General features: G+C 32.4%; 1 protein-coding gene across 1 annotated transcript; it reads right to left on the bottom strand.

The window, feature by feature from the left end:
- Window positions 1–5,319: 5,319 nt before the first annotated feature.
- LOC134709775 (tumor necrosis factor ligand superfamily member 10-like) lies at window positions 5,320–12,644 on the bottom strand. The gene is made up of 5 exons (XM_063569923.1): window positions 12,560–12,644; window positions 9,583–10,097; window positions 7,950–7,986; window positions 7,672–7,791; window positions 5,320–5,869 (listed from the first exon to the last, which is right to left on the bottom strand). The coding sequence occupies exons 2-5, from the start codon at window positions 9,967–9,969 to the stop codon at window positions 5,448–5,450; spliced, it is 966 nt and encodes a 321-aa protein (XP_063425993.1). The 5' UTR covers window positions 9,970–10,097; window positions 12,560–12,644; the 3' UTR covers window positions 5,320–5,447.
- Window positions 12,645–16,182: the final 3,538 nt, after the last annotated feature.

The raw sequence follows: 16,182 nt of genomic DNA, 5'->3' as shown, positions 1-16,182 counted from the left end.
TCTGTTCAGACTGCTGCTGGACTGTATCTTTGGAAACGATGTATTTGTCATTATACTGTTCAGACTGCTGGTGGACTGTATCTTTGGAAACGATATATTTGTCATTATTCTGTTCAGACTGCTGCTGGACTGTATCTTTGGAAACGATATATTTGTCATTATTCTTTTCAGACTGCTGCTGGACTGTATCTTTGGAAACGATATATTTGTCATTATTCTGTTCAGACTGCTGCTGGACTGTATCTTTGGAAACGATATATTTGTCATTATTCTGTTCAGACTGCTGGTAGACTGTATCTTTGGAAACGATATATTTGTCATTATTCTGTTCAGACTGCTGCTGGACTGTATCTTTGGAAACGATATATTTGTCATTATTCTGTTCAGACTGCTGGTGGACTGTATCATTGGAAACAATATATTTGTCATTATTCTGTTCAGACTGCTGCTGGACTGTATCTTTGGAAACGATATATTTGTCATTATTCTGTTCAGACTGCTGGTGGACTGTATCTTTGGAAACGATATATTTGTCACTATTCTGTTCAGACTGCTGGTGGACTGTATCTTTGGAAACGATATATTTGTCATTATTCTGTTCAGACTGCTGGTGGACTGTATCTTTGGAAACGATATATTTGTCATTATACTGTTCAGACTGCTGCTGGACTGTATCTTTGGAAACGATATATTTGTCATTATTCTGTTCAGACTGCTGGTGGACTGTATCTTTGGAAACGATATATTTGTCATTATACTGTTCAGACTGCTGCTGGACTGTATCTTTGGAAACGATATATTTGTCATTATTCTGTTCAGACTGCTGGTGGACTGTATCTTTGGAAACGATATATTTGTCATTATTCTGTTCAGACTGCTGCTGGACTGTATCTTTGGAAACGATATATTTGTCATTATTCTGTTCAGACTGCTGGTGGACTGTATCTTTGGAAACGAGATATTTGTCATTATTCTGTTCAGACTGCTGCTGGACTGTATCTTTGGAAACGATATATTTGTCATTATTCTGTTCAGACTGCTGCTGGACTGTATCTTTGGAAACGATATATTTGTCACTATTCTGTTCAGACTGCTGGTGGACTGTATCATTGGAAACGATATATTTGTCATTATTCTGTTCAGACTGCTGGTGGACTGTATCTTTGGAAACGATATATTTGTCATTATACTGTCTTAGACTGCTGGTGGACTGTATCTTTGGAAACGATATATTTGTCATTATTCTGTTCAGACTGCTGCTGGACTGTATCTTTGGAAACGATATATTTGTCATTATTCTGTTCAGACTGCTGGTGGACTGTATCTTTGGAAACGATATATTTGTCATTATACTGTTCAGACTGCTGGTGGACTGTATCTTTGGAAACGATATATTTGTCATTATTCTGTTCAGACTGCTGGTGGACTGTATCTTTGGAAACGATATATTTGTCATTATTCTTTTCAGACTGCTGCTGGACTGTATCTTTGGAAACGATTTATTTGTCATTATTCTGTTCAGACTGCTGCTGGACTGTATCTTTGGAAACGATATATTTGTCATTATTCTGTTCAGACTGCTGGTAGACTGTATCTTTGGAAACGATATATTTGTCATTATTCTGTTCAGACTGCTGCTGGACTGTATCTTTGGAAACGATATATTTGTCATTATTCTGTTCAGACTGCTGGTGGACTGTATCATTGGAAACAATATATTTGTCATTATTCTGTTCAGACTGCTGCTGGACTGTATCTTTGGAAACGATAAATTTGTCATTATTCTGTTCAGACTGCTGGTGGACTGTATCTTTGGAAACGATATATTTGTCACTATTCTGTTCAGACTGCTGGTGGACTGTATCTTTGGAAACGATATATTTGTCACTATTCTGTTCAGACTGCTGGTGGACTGTATCTTTGGAAACGATATATTTGTCATTATTCTGTTCAGACTGCTGGTGGACTGTATCTTTGAAACCGATATATTTGTCATTATACTGTTCAGACTGCTGGTGGACTGTATCTTTGGAAACGATATATTTGTCATTATTCTGTTCAGACTGCTGGTGGACTGTATCTTTGGAAACGATATATTTGTCATTATACTGTTCAGACTGCTGCTGGACTGTATCTTTGGAAACGATATATTTGTCATTATTCTGTTCAGACTGCTAGTGGACTGTATCTTTGGAAACGATATATTTGTCATTATTCTGTTCAGACTGCTGCTGGACTGTATCTTTGGAAACGAATATTTGTCATTATTCTGTTCAGACTGCTGGTGGACTGTATCTTTGGAAACGAGATATTTGTCATTATTCTGTTCAGACTGCTGCTGGACTGTATCTTTGGAAACGATATATTTGTCATTATTCTGTTCAGACTGCTGCTGGACTGTATCTTTGGAAACGATATATTTGTCACTATTCTGTTCAGACTGCTGGTGGACTGTATCATTGGAAACGATATATTTGTCATTATTCTGTTCAGACTGCTGGTGGACTGTATCTTTGGAAACGATATATTTGTCATTATTCTGTTCAGACTGCTGCTGGACTGTATCTTTGGAAACGATATATTTGTCATTATTCTGTTCAGACTGCTTGTGGACTGTATCTTTGGGGAATAAATCTATGAGTAAGTCATTTATCAAATTGAGAATTTATTACACCATTTAAGAGTGTAATTTTGTCTTAAGTATTCAGATCTTACCATCTTTCATATGGGTAAAACAACATTTGATTCATATCAGTAGGCAATATAATTTTTTTCACTGACAGTGATCTAAATCCAGAGTATGCCTTAGGTTTTTTTTATTAATAATTTCTGACGTATCTTTATATCTATTTGGTATTATTGGATTACAATTAATGTCAAGGCAATCTGATATGTTTACATATATCTAGTACCGTTTATATAACGCAGGGTAACAAAGGTGACTGTCATACAAATCAGAAACTGGGTTACTTTGTTCACTTTTTTTTTATATTTCTAGGCCAAACTTTGGTCTTTCATGGAGTTTTATGTTCTTAGGTGATATCCAATAAACGATCCATACCATGATTCTTCTGATATTACTTAATCTTTGCCAATTCTATTACAATATACCTGTCGTGAATCATTAATGTAAAAAATACTCATTTTAGGATTTAAATAAAGCTTTCGACATTTTATTTATATTTTTCATTTGAAGGAAGTTTGAAAATTTTGATGATTGACCAAAAATACTTTTTTTTAGGGTAATAAGATATTATGTAGCTTATTGTTGTGATACTACTCATAACCCAAAAAAAGTCGATGAATACGAATGATGTAAACGGGTGAAATAGACTTTCTGCTGCAATTCACATTTTTGTTATGAAAGTTATTGGCTCGGGCTATATTGTATTTCTCACACTTCAGTTTTACATAATATATAATATTTATATATTTTAACCGTTTTTAAGGTTGTTTCTCCTTAACTCGATTAGTTCGAATATGAATTAGTGAATTAACCTGAGAAATGTTAACATACCTGCAGTAAAAGTATAAAACATATAAGATACATAAGGAAAAAAATCTTGAAATGAAAAATGATGTGAGAAGTGAAAAACAATACGGACAAAAAAATCAAAAATACAAATGTGGCCTGCTGACTATTGCATTAGCTTGGAGAAACACAAAACATATAAACAGAAATGACAATTTAATAAAAATATAATCGAAAAATCACAAACCCAGTCATTACACTAAAACATGTCAGTTTGAAGTATTGAACATATAGATGTTTTTTGTTGACGCTCGTTGGCTTTGAAGAAGTGGGCGAAAGATATCAGGAACAGTCAAACTCATAAATCGAAAATAAACTGACAACGCCATGATTTAAAATGAAAAAGACAAACAGACTATTAATAGTACACAAGAAACATAGAAAACTAAAGACTGAGCAACATGACTCCCATCAAAAACTGGGGGTGATCTCATGTGCTCCGGAAGGTAAGCAGACTCTGCTCCTCATATGGCACCCGTCGTGTTTAAGTTTTGATAAGGATAATCGACTGCATTAAGACGACGGCCTAAACTGTCTCTCACATTTTCTATTGGATCTAAATTCAGGATCACACTTGGCCATGGAAGAGAAGTCACTGCTTAACCTTGAAATTCGGTGGCTAAAAATGAAAAAGACAAACAGAAAAACAATAGAACACATGACACAACATAGACAACTGAAGAATAAACAACACGAACCCCACCAAAAACTAGGGGTGATCTCTATTAGGTTACGGGTGGTCTACGGATCTTGACAAGTCTTTCACGTAGTGGGTTTGAGTGTATTATGTCACAAGCTGGCTGACATCAGTGTAGTTATAGCCCATCTAACATTCAATAGATTTAACCTCCTCTATGGAAGTTTCGAAGTCATACCTTATTCGACACTTCCTCAGAGGAGGTTGTTTGGTCGGTATTGATTTCTCATACAATAAATATTTAACCAATTTGAATAGAAGGGCATAATACGTAGCTAAAGTAATTTTCAACTTTATGTTCTTCTATAACGGTGATATACTCCCACAAACTATAGACAAATATAGATATATCAAAACTATAATTAAGGATACCATAGAAACAAACTACTCTGATATCTCGACGTTTTGTTTGATGTGTTTGAGAGTTTGATTTAGCCATATGACAAGGTATTTTACGTTTTTAATTTTCCTCGGCGATCGGTACTTTTGTCATTTTACTTTTAACATGTATACAAAAGGCAGAACAACGTTTTGCCAAAAATAATCATTTCAACTTTGAAATATTTTTCTTCAGGTAGTTTGTGTGTTTTTTAAAAGTCTTCTGTATGGTTTTATAAATAAGCTACTGAATGTGCATGACATTAATTAAAACTGTCTACGCATCCGTTCTTGCTCCTTTATTAAAGTCATTTTTTTCATACTACATGTATTATGTTTGGCAGTGCAATACTTAACTTAATTGTGTCTAAAACAACATATCGCGGTTTGAAGTGTGTTCATGGTTTTTGCGTAATTATCGAATACAGTAACACATATATCTCTTTGACATAATATGTCGACCGTTTGCGCTGTTACATTGTTATCAGTAGAATTGATTAATAAGTTGATAGAAAAGAGAGCCTTTAGTATATGATATTAATGCTATCTATGATCACCAATAATGAAGTAACGATAAGGAATCAAAGAAAGATAACCATGTCAAGTTTATTAATATTTACTTAGTCAAGACGAACTACGGAGAAAACACAACAAGAACATGAATCTTTTGTTTATTGGTTAACAAATTTACAACAAATAAAGGCAACGTTACTATTCCGCTATAAAATAAACAACAAACAGTAGAAAACAATGAAACGATATATAGCTTATTATATATCATATCAAAAGCGAAATATGTCGTACAACAATACAGAACATAAGTATGTTATTGTGCTATTTTTAAGGATACATCAAAGCAACCCCGAAAAACGACGCTTGTCTATCTCTTGACATCAATCTGATTTGAGATACCTTTACGAAAATTTGATCACCCACATTGAGCCTAAAAACTCCAGCAGTGTAACTTGTGTAATCACCAAAGAATTTACTTTTTGCCCAACATTCTGTGCGAACACTTTTTAGGAGCAGCTCTTGGCCATCGTTTGGATAAATATGGTTGAACCGATAAACATAATGGTAGAAAGTGTGTGATTTGTTTGATAGTGCTTGACCTTTATAAAGATCACTGAAAAATATCTGGCTGTATACAAAATAAAGACCCGATGTGTTGATGAAAATTCGGCTGTCGTCGACAAGAATGTCATTTGTGTGAGATGTAGGTCCCTGCGAAACCCAGTTACCAACTGTAAATGGAGATTTATCTGTAAATAAATAAAACATTAAATTTATTAATGGCCAAAGTCCATGTAATGTCAAATAAGTTGTGGTGTGACATACTTCATCTGAAGAGAATGACATTTACAAACTCAATTACAATTCATACAGTCATGTTCTAAACATGAGACTCTTAAATTGAAAAAAAATGAATTCTGTTGTATGCATAACTAGAACACACTGGCGACATCGCGGGACCGTGGTATCGAGGTATTTGTCTTGATTTAAGTACATATGTATTATTTTTAGCCTGTATTTTTAGTTTTCGTATTGTCATCTGATACGGTCATGTTAATTGCGAGGTGCACAGCTTCCCTGCTTACAACTCTTCAAAGTCTATTTCCTGAAGGACTTCACGTCTTGAATTTTACTCAAAATTCTGTATTTTTGTGATTTTACTTTTTTGAATTCGTACTGGTTTAATTTTCTGAAAACAAAAACTCGCTATTAAATAATTTGTTTTTAACTAATTAAGCGGCTTGCTAATTATTTAAGAATTGAATGCCTCTTTTTTTAACTTGATTGGGGTGTAAAAGCGTTGACCGAAGTACATTTTGGATGAAGCGCTTTTACAACCCTATGAAGTTACAACAAGAAGCATTCAATACTTATAATTACATTAATTAGATATGATCATGAAAACACGAATTTTATAATTTTTTTTATTTAACTCACCTGTGCACTTTATTGTGGGACCACGTGTTATCATGAATGAAACGTTTTATTGAATGATGCAATTGCTTAAGGAATAACACGTAATGTTCAGTTAGCCTATCAGATTTAAGTATCATAATGACACATACATCTAATGTAATTATTGTACTATAGTGTAACATAGATATAAAACATCTTCTGAAAAAAAATTAAATTCACCTAATCGAGGAGGGATTTAGAGTAATAGGTAACAACAACCGGAAATTACATATGATATATAATATTGATATCGGTATAGCATTTCACCTGGAACTCATTACTTATTGGTGATATTATTCATTGGGAAAACATAAGAGCCTGGAATGATTAAGTTGTTTTACAAAACAATTGTCCTTTATTAGTTGCAATGTATATGATCTATAATTTTCTGTGTTTGGTAACAAGTTTTTATTAGTGGAGGAGGAAGTCGGAGTGCCAGGAGAAAACCACCGACCTTCCATATGAAAACTGACCATCCTAGTCAATTTACGTTGGAGTCGAGTGCACCCGCAAACGCGGGGTTTACTCAAAACCTTAGTGTTGACTTGACTGGCTAGTGATGACAGTAGTAATCAATTAGACCACTCGGTCACCAAGGCCTTTTAATAATTATATGTAAAGTTGCATTCTTTTATTCGTCGTTTTACGTCATACCGGCTCATTGTTCCTCGATATATTAGTAGTATAGATACCTACACATCAATGTTTTGTTAATCTTTTTGATTTATTTTGTTTTACTAATATAACGGGGTGAGTATTGTCAGTTTGATATAATTCAGTTTTGTAAACAAAAAATGCATGTTTTAATGAAACACTTTTTGTTGACAAAAATGTATAAGATTAAATAGGCAAAATTAACCCTAAGCAGGTTTTCAACAAATGTTGATGTCTTTTGAATGTACATCATATTGTGTATTCATACATATAATAACCCCTATGATAGTTCCCCTTGATGAGTATGACAGAAACGCGATTCGATTTTTTTTTATTTATAATTTTAATTTATAATTTAAAGTTATTAAATAGAAACATAGCTACAAGATTGAAATTCCACGTTTATGCTTTATTGACATGTCTTTAAATGACAAACACTTACGACCACCTGTGATTGGTTGTACGCCTGCAATCAGATGAACAGAAGGCCTCTTTGATCTTTTAATGTTACGTGCATCACTTGAACTGTTGCATTTACATACAGATTCAGAAAGAAAAATATCTACAAAGAAAAGGAAAAAAAAACCATAGAAATAAAAAGAGCGGATGTTAAGACATAACTATGTTCTGAGACCTAATATTTACAAAGAAAAACAAGTTTTCAATTATTCAATTAAAAGCTGACATCAGATTAAATAAGATATAGGACAAAAACATTACCTTGAGTATTCTTCAATCGTTCTCGTCTTTCAAGCATCTACAATTAGAAAAACATATTTATTTTCCTTAAAAATGAAATGATATGTTTTATAATTGTCCCATTGGTATTGATACAATCTTGTGAAATATCTTAATACACTCAGTCTGACAGACTTTCAAACTTAACACTAGAGATTTCATTTTTAATTTTCATTACCAAATATGCCACGTTTGTAGCATAATTTAATGTAACATAAATGTTTATAAACATAAATTTCATTCATTACGTCATTGTCTTAAAATGGTTTGTTTTCAAAAGTTTTATTTATTACGTCATTGATAATGTTAAAATCATGATGAATGAAATGAAACAATACAATTGAGAATGTGTCAAAGAGACAAGAATCCCACCAATGAATGCCTGTAACCAAGCATAAACCAACGCGTTTTGTTGGGCATGTTTTGAGCACGGGTTTGAACCATCTGATTTTGCCGCTTTTCCGTTCATAACAGTGTTTATTTGCAATGCGGTTTAAACTGTTGGGCTTGAAATGTTTTTCCTACAGTCGCTTCTTTGGCATTTCAATTATAAGGAAACATATATCTTCCATGGCGTTCCACGACTTGATAAGAAGTTGATATTGGGACCGTTAACATGTCTCATAAATGATGTTGTCACTACATATTTATTTTGTCAGTGGTGGTCAACAGCACATCTCGATTGCCTGTATCGTTGTTTTAAGAATTGAATGCATCTTTTTGTTCATTCATTGGGGGGGGGGGGGGGGGGGGGGGGTAAAAGCGTTGATCGAAGTACATTTTGTATGAAGCGCGTAAGCGCTTTATTCTCATAATGTGTGCACGGTCAACGTTTTTAATAACCCTCTGAAGTTACAAACAAAAGCATTCAATACTTATAATTACATTTTTTTTCATGAAAACACGATTTTTATCAAGTTGTTATGTGCAGCTAGCCAATCAAAATAACGTATTATAATGAAATATACATCTAATGTAATTATTTAGAGATAACAGATAGTCATAGTAGTTGGAATGCCCAATAACTGACAGAGCTTATTTCTCTTTTTTATTGTAATATTTAAACAAGCGTTTCAAAAGAGGGACGAGGGATACCAAAGAGAGAGTCAAACTTATAAATCTAAAAACAAACTGACAACGCCATGGCTAAAATAAAAAAGACAAACAGACAAACAATAGTACATATGACACAACATTGAAAACTATGGAATAAACAACACGAACCCCACCAAAAAACTAGGGGTGATCTCAAATTGGTATATTCCTTTCGTAAAAATATTTTCTGCTAGATTCGTACCAAATGACTAGTCTTGTACCTTGGATGATTGTTTACTGTTATAGAGTATCTTTGCGTCAGAGTTTTTATTCCATCTCTTGTCGTAATCACTTTGTCGTTTACTCATTTATAAAATTACCTGATGCAACCTGTATCGTGTTTGTCATTGTTATGACCTTCATTTTCATTTCTCGCTGCAATACCGACCTTATGGTGACCTTCTGCTATTGCCTGTTCTATGGTCGGGTTGTTGTCTCTTTGACACATTCCCCATTTCCTCTCCCAATTTTATTTTGATTTAAACTACTTTCTGATCAAAATATAAAAAAATGAACTTACTAAGCTAATAAGAATTGATGTTTGATACCATCCTTTAGCACAGCAGATTTCTGTACCATTTTCAATGTTTCTTTTGAATAAGTGAAGTTTTACATTGTCTTCATTCAATGGTTCCAATATCAAATCATAGCACGCCACGCAAATGGTATTTCCTCTGTTTCCCCTGTCTAACTTTTCATTGTAAAGATCTTGTCTTAAATCATCTAGAGAGGTAAACATTGCTACCGTTAATGAAACAAAAAGTATAATTATTCCAATAATAATGATCATAATTAGAACGCGATACCTTTCCACAGATAGTTTTGTTTTATTTTGTCTTTGCATTACTGTCTTGTCAGAGCTCCCTATTGGACACATACAGTAAAAACAGTGTTTGTAGGCATCCATATTAATATCGTTTATTTCGTAGTAGGTTTCAGGTCTTGTGACTCAGTTCGACTACAAATTATCTCAAAAGTTGACCATCATTAGTATTGTCACATACACTGTCTGAAAATGGACTTCGTGATTGACACCTTAATAAAAAACAAAACAAATAAATATCAAAAATAAACCACAGCATTTGCAATGTACGCATTACTACAATGTATACTAGTATAAAGGCTTAAGTTTAACCACACAGTGTCATAGTAACTTTCACCCTAAAAATCGTCTGTACATTTTGTAGTTATCTCTCGAAAGACGAACTTAGAACTATTTAATACATCCTTCGACAACCATGCCGCTTGCTTGTTAAGACAGAAGTTCTAACCACGACACCCGCTCAAATATAAATACAAATGCATGCAATATTTTATCAGACAAATTCACTTCGTCAGGCGGAAGCATTTATTCAGATTTAATCAGAAGCTGGCTGATATGATTTTTTTTGTAGCTTATCGTACAGTTCATATGTACAGATTTGTGTGCTTTGTAACTTTAATGCCGTTTAAAATGCATTTTTATATTGTAAAACTGTTATTCATCTCTCTTATTGCGTCATTTAGTTCAAACTGGTGCATCCGAAATACATTTCTCCTTTTTTTGTTGACCGTTTTTGTTTTGGTTTTGATTATAATTACAAAGGAGATATTTTTAAAAGAATGGCTTGTTCTTAAGAGGTGCCTTATGATATTGTTTATAAGGTAGTTTGAGTTTCTTTTCTGTTTTTGTTTTGCCAACATTTGCAGCTTGTAAGTGGAAGAGGTAAGATCACACATGAGCTTTCCATATAACACTTGAATGTTGCTTTATATTGCTTCTATGTTACTGTGCTGAGGAAAACAATTCAGTATTTGCAGCTGAACCTGTAATTGCCTTGTCCGTTTGGTTTAACCCCGGATTTTACAGGTCTCTTGCTATTTTGCTATGTTTTGTTTTGATTTTTTTTTTATCTAGCTGTCTCTCTGTAGGACTGCGTAAGGGCCTGACAGGAGGTGATGACAAAAACCCTGTTTTAAAAGGAAAAAATGTCAATTAAACAACAATATTTGTTTTAAATATTTGTCAGATCGATATAAAAGGTAACACCAGACGGAATTTTATATATATGAACGGGTCGTCTTATCTTCAAAATCGAAAGATATTTCATCCCTTACCTGTGCTGTATCGAACATTTTTTTGTTAATTTGCGTTCTTTTTGGCTAAAGTTATATTTTGCAGTAGTCCAAACTACTAGAAGTAGTTTGCGTACCCTGCCAAATCCCCTCTGTGTTTTTGTTAGATGTATTTTTATTTGTATCCGTCTGATAGGCTAAGCCTTTTTAACTGATTTTTTATAGTTCTTATTTTGTACTGTTACACCTCTGTCACAGTTTAGGGGAGGGTTTGTGCCTTCAAACTAGTTTAACGCCTCTACATTCTATATGTGCCTGTCCAATGTCAGGAGCCTGTAATGTTGTTTGTTGCTCTTTATCATATTTGTTTTTCGTTCTTCACTTATTGTTTTGTATCGTGCTGTTAGGAAAGGATTTTCTTGTATTCTTTTTATTCAAATTATTCTTGAACGCGGAATTGCGTTTGTTTATAAAAATACGCGTGGTCTTCGTTAGTAATCAATTTATTTTAGATAGGCTGACTTTTGATACTATAAGTGTCCCTTGATGGAGTTAAAAAACGACTCAATCAACTTTTATTTGAGCATAAATGATGATTATAATTGTAGTTATTCTTTTTGCAATGAGACAGAACTGTCGGTATACAATGCATAGAAAACGCGTTAACCGGACATTATAACACATCATGTATTTTTTTATTTGGTTACCGCATCAGTTTTTTTCCTAAACTGATAGGTTGAATGTTTAAACCTTATATATGGTTACAAGAGCGCAATCAGTTATAACGCATTCTTGAAGAATAAAAAAATTTGGAAATAAAGGTAACAGTTCCTGAGACTATAGATGTCAGCATTTATTACAGATTTTTTTTATGGTTATACGGCAAATGTTGGAAAAGTTCATTTTGAATGGCTATTTATTCGGACTTTTATTCAGTTTGTGAGTTAACCGTCCCGGTTTACACATCAATAACCTCTAGAAAAAATGTGTTTAATCCTATAATAAAAACAACTAATAAAAATTCTTCTACACATTGTAAATTAAAAAAGTAATTATATTTCATTATTTTCAAACCAAAATAGAGAAGCATTTAAATAAAACAAGTACAAATCAGTACATCCAATCAGCAGCCTAAAGTGTTTTTGTTTTATTATTATGAGCAATATCTAAAAAAACAACTTGCCGGTTGAATGCAAAAACATAGTTGCGCTCTTGTGACCAAATATGATTATTACTGAACTATTTTCATCCATCTCTTTTATTGTTACATTTCAGTGTTGTTTCCTTGTTCTCCTCTTATATTTATGCGTTTCCCTCGGTTTAAGTTTGTAACCCCGATTTTGTTTTTGTCCATGGATTTATGAGTTTTGAACAGCGGTATACTACTGTTGCCTTTATTTATTGAAAACGATTCATGCATCATTACAAAAAAATCCACATACCATATTATTTTTCTGTTAAACAATTCCACAAACCAAACAATGATGCATACAGTCAGAAAAAACAAGTAAACGATTCTTGTTTTAGGTTTCCATTGTTAGATAAAGAACTGAAATATAAATTGGTTAATACGTATAATAGTTTCAAACAAACAAATATTTGATATTCCGTTGAAAATTTCTTGATAGTTTAAATTAGAACAGTGTAAATGAACTCATTCCAAATTTGTTATAGACCAGGTAGACTTCCTGTTTTGTACTTTAACCTCGGTTTCTCATGTATCCTTAAAAATTCTAAGTATCTAAACCAATATATATAGGTAATAATCACTTGGCAGAAAACTATTATATTCAATTATACAGATTTATATCATTCTATATTAATAGTTTTACCAATACGTGCTCGTACAAATATAGATGCAGTTCGTTTCCTTTTCCATCGTAGCCATTACAACAAAGGAAGTTTTTATTAAAATTAACCACTTTTTATAAAATATCAATGTAATAATATAAACATTTTTAAATTCCAGTTACAGGAAAAATATTCCTATTGACAAATCAGCTTCTTTCATAAGGTTTCTTTTGGTCGACGAAACGAAAGGCAAGCTCAACAATCGAATGCGCCACATTCAGACATTAACATCAATGCAGGTTCTATTGGTTATCAACAGTGTAATAAATCTGATCGAATTCAAACCAAAGACGAAGACCATGATCTCCTCTGCCCCCAACTGTACTAAATATCTAACTTGAACATAAAATATAATATGCCACGGATTCGATTTTCATCCTGAAATTGACAATAAGGGTTTATTGAGAACTGAACCTTACGAAAAAAGAAATTATTTCAACTTTCATATTTTGAAATTTCCATTTCTATATAATAGTATTTCAGCCACAGCTACATATTATTATTATTATTATTTATTATTACAATTTTTCTATAGCGCTAAATCTAAAACAATATTACTCAAAGCGCTTTACATCACATGTTAAACGAAATAAACACACAGACAGTGATAAAAATATAAAACATGAACACACAAAATAAATATTTAAGTGTTAAAACTTTTCTAGATAAAAGGATTAATAATGTGGAAATTTTTACAAAAAAAGTGGAATATATATATCAATGAATCAAAATAAAATTATACTGAACAAAGTTGGTAAAATTAAATAGCCAAAAAAGTCTAAAATAAGATTGCTATTAAAAATTATCAAATATAAGTTAAAAATTTGAAAACGTATTCAAAAGATGAAAAAGGAATATTACCACGTAAACATATAATTACTGAAATGAAAACATATGTGTGCTACTAAAACATACAATGTACATATTATAAATGAAACATATCTCCAGTTAAAAGAAAGGTTCGATAAATCAAAAGCAGGCTAACGTCTATGGCACAATGTATCACAGAAACGAATTTAAGGGATTAAAAATGCTTATAAATCATAAATATAAAGTATTCAGATATTATTTGATATGCAATTTTAAAGCTTGTGTTTCCATCAGAATTTCCAAAAAAAGAGGATTGATATTCACAAGGAAATGATAGTCAAGAGGTGCAATCATTGTTATATTTTTCTTCCACTTGTGTTATTATATTGTCCCTTTGACTCTTGGTATTATATTGACCCTTCGGCTTATGGTATTTTATATAATTGGTTTTTGGGACATGCATATATTTGCAATAAATCATTTCACTGAGATATATGATGGTCTGTGTTAATGTCGGCTGTATTTATTGTGCGTTTTTGTTATGTATGCAATATTACTGGAAAGAAAAACAAAATATTAATCGAAATATTATCCAGAGTTTGTGCTTCCCATCATAATGTCCATGACAATGTAATTTATAACAATCACATGGCACACAGCGAAATGTTTCAAGTGATTGTAGCTGCTACTTATACTTTGTTAAACGTCTCCAGTGTCTTAGAAGATAGTTAATGAAACAGACGTATGACAAAGAACGTCTATTTTTTCTAAAACAAATTTCATCGAAAGAAACTAAAACATTGTTGATAAATATTCCGTATAAACTTAACAAATAATACACGATGACCTTGAAGTATAGATTTTAGATACTGACGTTGTCCATCATCTTAATAAAGTCTTATATTATTATTTCATTTGTCTTTGTATATAATTTAATTTACTGTTTAATCTAATTTTTAACATCCATTTGACCTGGCTCGGTACTTACACATCCTGTCATTGTGTTATGGTGCTATTACGAATTTTGTAGTTCTTGTCCTTCGATTTTGATGATGTGCTTTGTCAATATGCACTTTTTTTCTTTGTTGACATATTTGTTGGTTTATATAGACTAAGTGTTTAAAACTAAAACACAATGTTGACTGATGTATCCCTATTTTTGACATTCTTACCTATTATGTCTTTTGGTTTTGTTCACACATCGTGGTTAATAGAATAGAATTGTATGAGGCTGTCAAGCAAGTGAGCGTTTACGCTAGCTATAAGACGAGGATTGATCCAGCATTTCTTAAACATAAGAAAATGACAGTTGTCATCCATTCGGTTGATGTGTTTTAGCTTTAAATTTTGATTTTGCCATTTGCTGAGTGACTTTCAGTTGATAAATATACCTTGAGCTCGGTATTTTTGTCATTTTACTTCTTTCATAACAAGGGCGGACTGGATAACTTGGCGATATTTTGTTATTACTGTTTAAATTAGATAACGAGAGTTGACATCAAGCAATATCCAATTCTTACAAGGTTTTAAACCGATTTCTTTTTTGGTAAACATTAATTTGTCGTTGTTATGAATAGTCGGTAAATCAGTGATCTGGTCTTTCGCACATATTAGTGTGGTGTTATATTTATACTGTTCCGTTGTCAAAGAAAGGCAACAGTAGTATCCGTGGTTCGAAACTCATAAATCGAATGAGAGAAAAAAATAAAATCCGGGTTACAAACCAAAACTGAGAGAAACACAACAAATATAAGAGGAGAACCACGACACAAAAGAAACACAACACTAAAATTTAACACACACAGAAACAAACTTTACCATACGAGATTACGAAACTTTTACGTTTCAGAATGAAATGAAATTAGAAACAAATAGGAATTTCTGGTGAAAAGTGTGAGTGTTTTATTAATGTTGAATGAAATCATACAATTTCCATGAAAGAAATGTAGATCGTTTTGACTTTCACAAATCATCAATGACCAAACGAATAGCCAAAGGAATTTACAATATCGTTTTATGGTACAGAATAAACCAGTCAAATTATCGCATGTTTCGTATCACACTCCGTGTAATGTAATTCGATAAAAGCTAAAAAGATAAAAAGAAGAGAGGAGAAATAAACCAAAATGGACGCTCAAACTCATAAGTCAAAACAAACTGACAACAGCATGTCTTAAAATAAAACAAAAAATTGTTTAACAACAGTTAAAACACACAACTTAGAAAACGTAAGACAGAGTATCACGAATATTGTTTCATAAAAATAGAAACTTCATAATTTGGAAGGGGAAATCATTTCTTTTTTTGAAAAGATTGTTCTCAACCTATCAATTCAAATTAAACTGCCACACAAGTAAGAGAAAATTCAATTATATTTTGAATCTCAAGCAAAAAAACAGGCAGG

The sequence above is a fragment of the Mytilus trossulus genome, chromosome 3, assembly GCF_036588685.1.
Source record: "Mytilus trossulus isolate FHL-02 chromosome 3, PNRI_Mtr1.1.1.hap1, whole genome shotgun sequence".
NCBI classification, from domain to species: Eukaryota; Metazoa; Mollusca; class Bivalvia; order Mytilida; family Mytilidae; genus Mytilus; species Mytilus trossulus.
This window is presented reverse-complemented; position numbering and strand designations above follow the sequence as displayed.

Excerpts from the sequence above, each read along its gene's own strand:
- LOC134709775 (XM_063569923.1), bottom strand. The coding sequence starts at position 9,969 with ATGGATGCCTACAAACACTGTTTTTACTGTATGTGTCCAATAGGGAGC. Across the intron at positions 7,792-7,949 it reads ACGATTGAAGAATACTCAAG|ATATTTTTCTTTCTGAATCT; the intron begins GTAATGTTTTTG and ends TTTTCTTTGTAG. Across the intron at positions 5,870-7,671 it reads ACAACCAATCACAGGTGGTC|ATAAATCTCCATTTACAGTT; the intron begins GTAAGTGTTTGT and ends ATTTATTTACAG.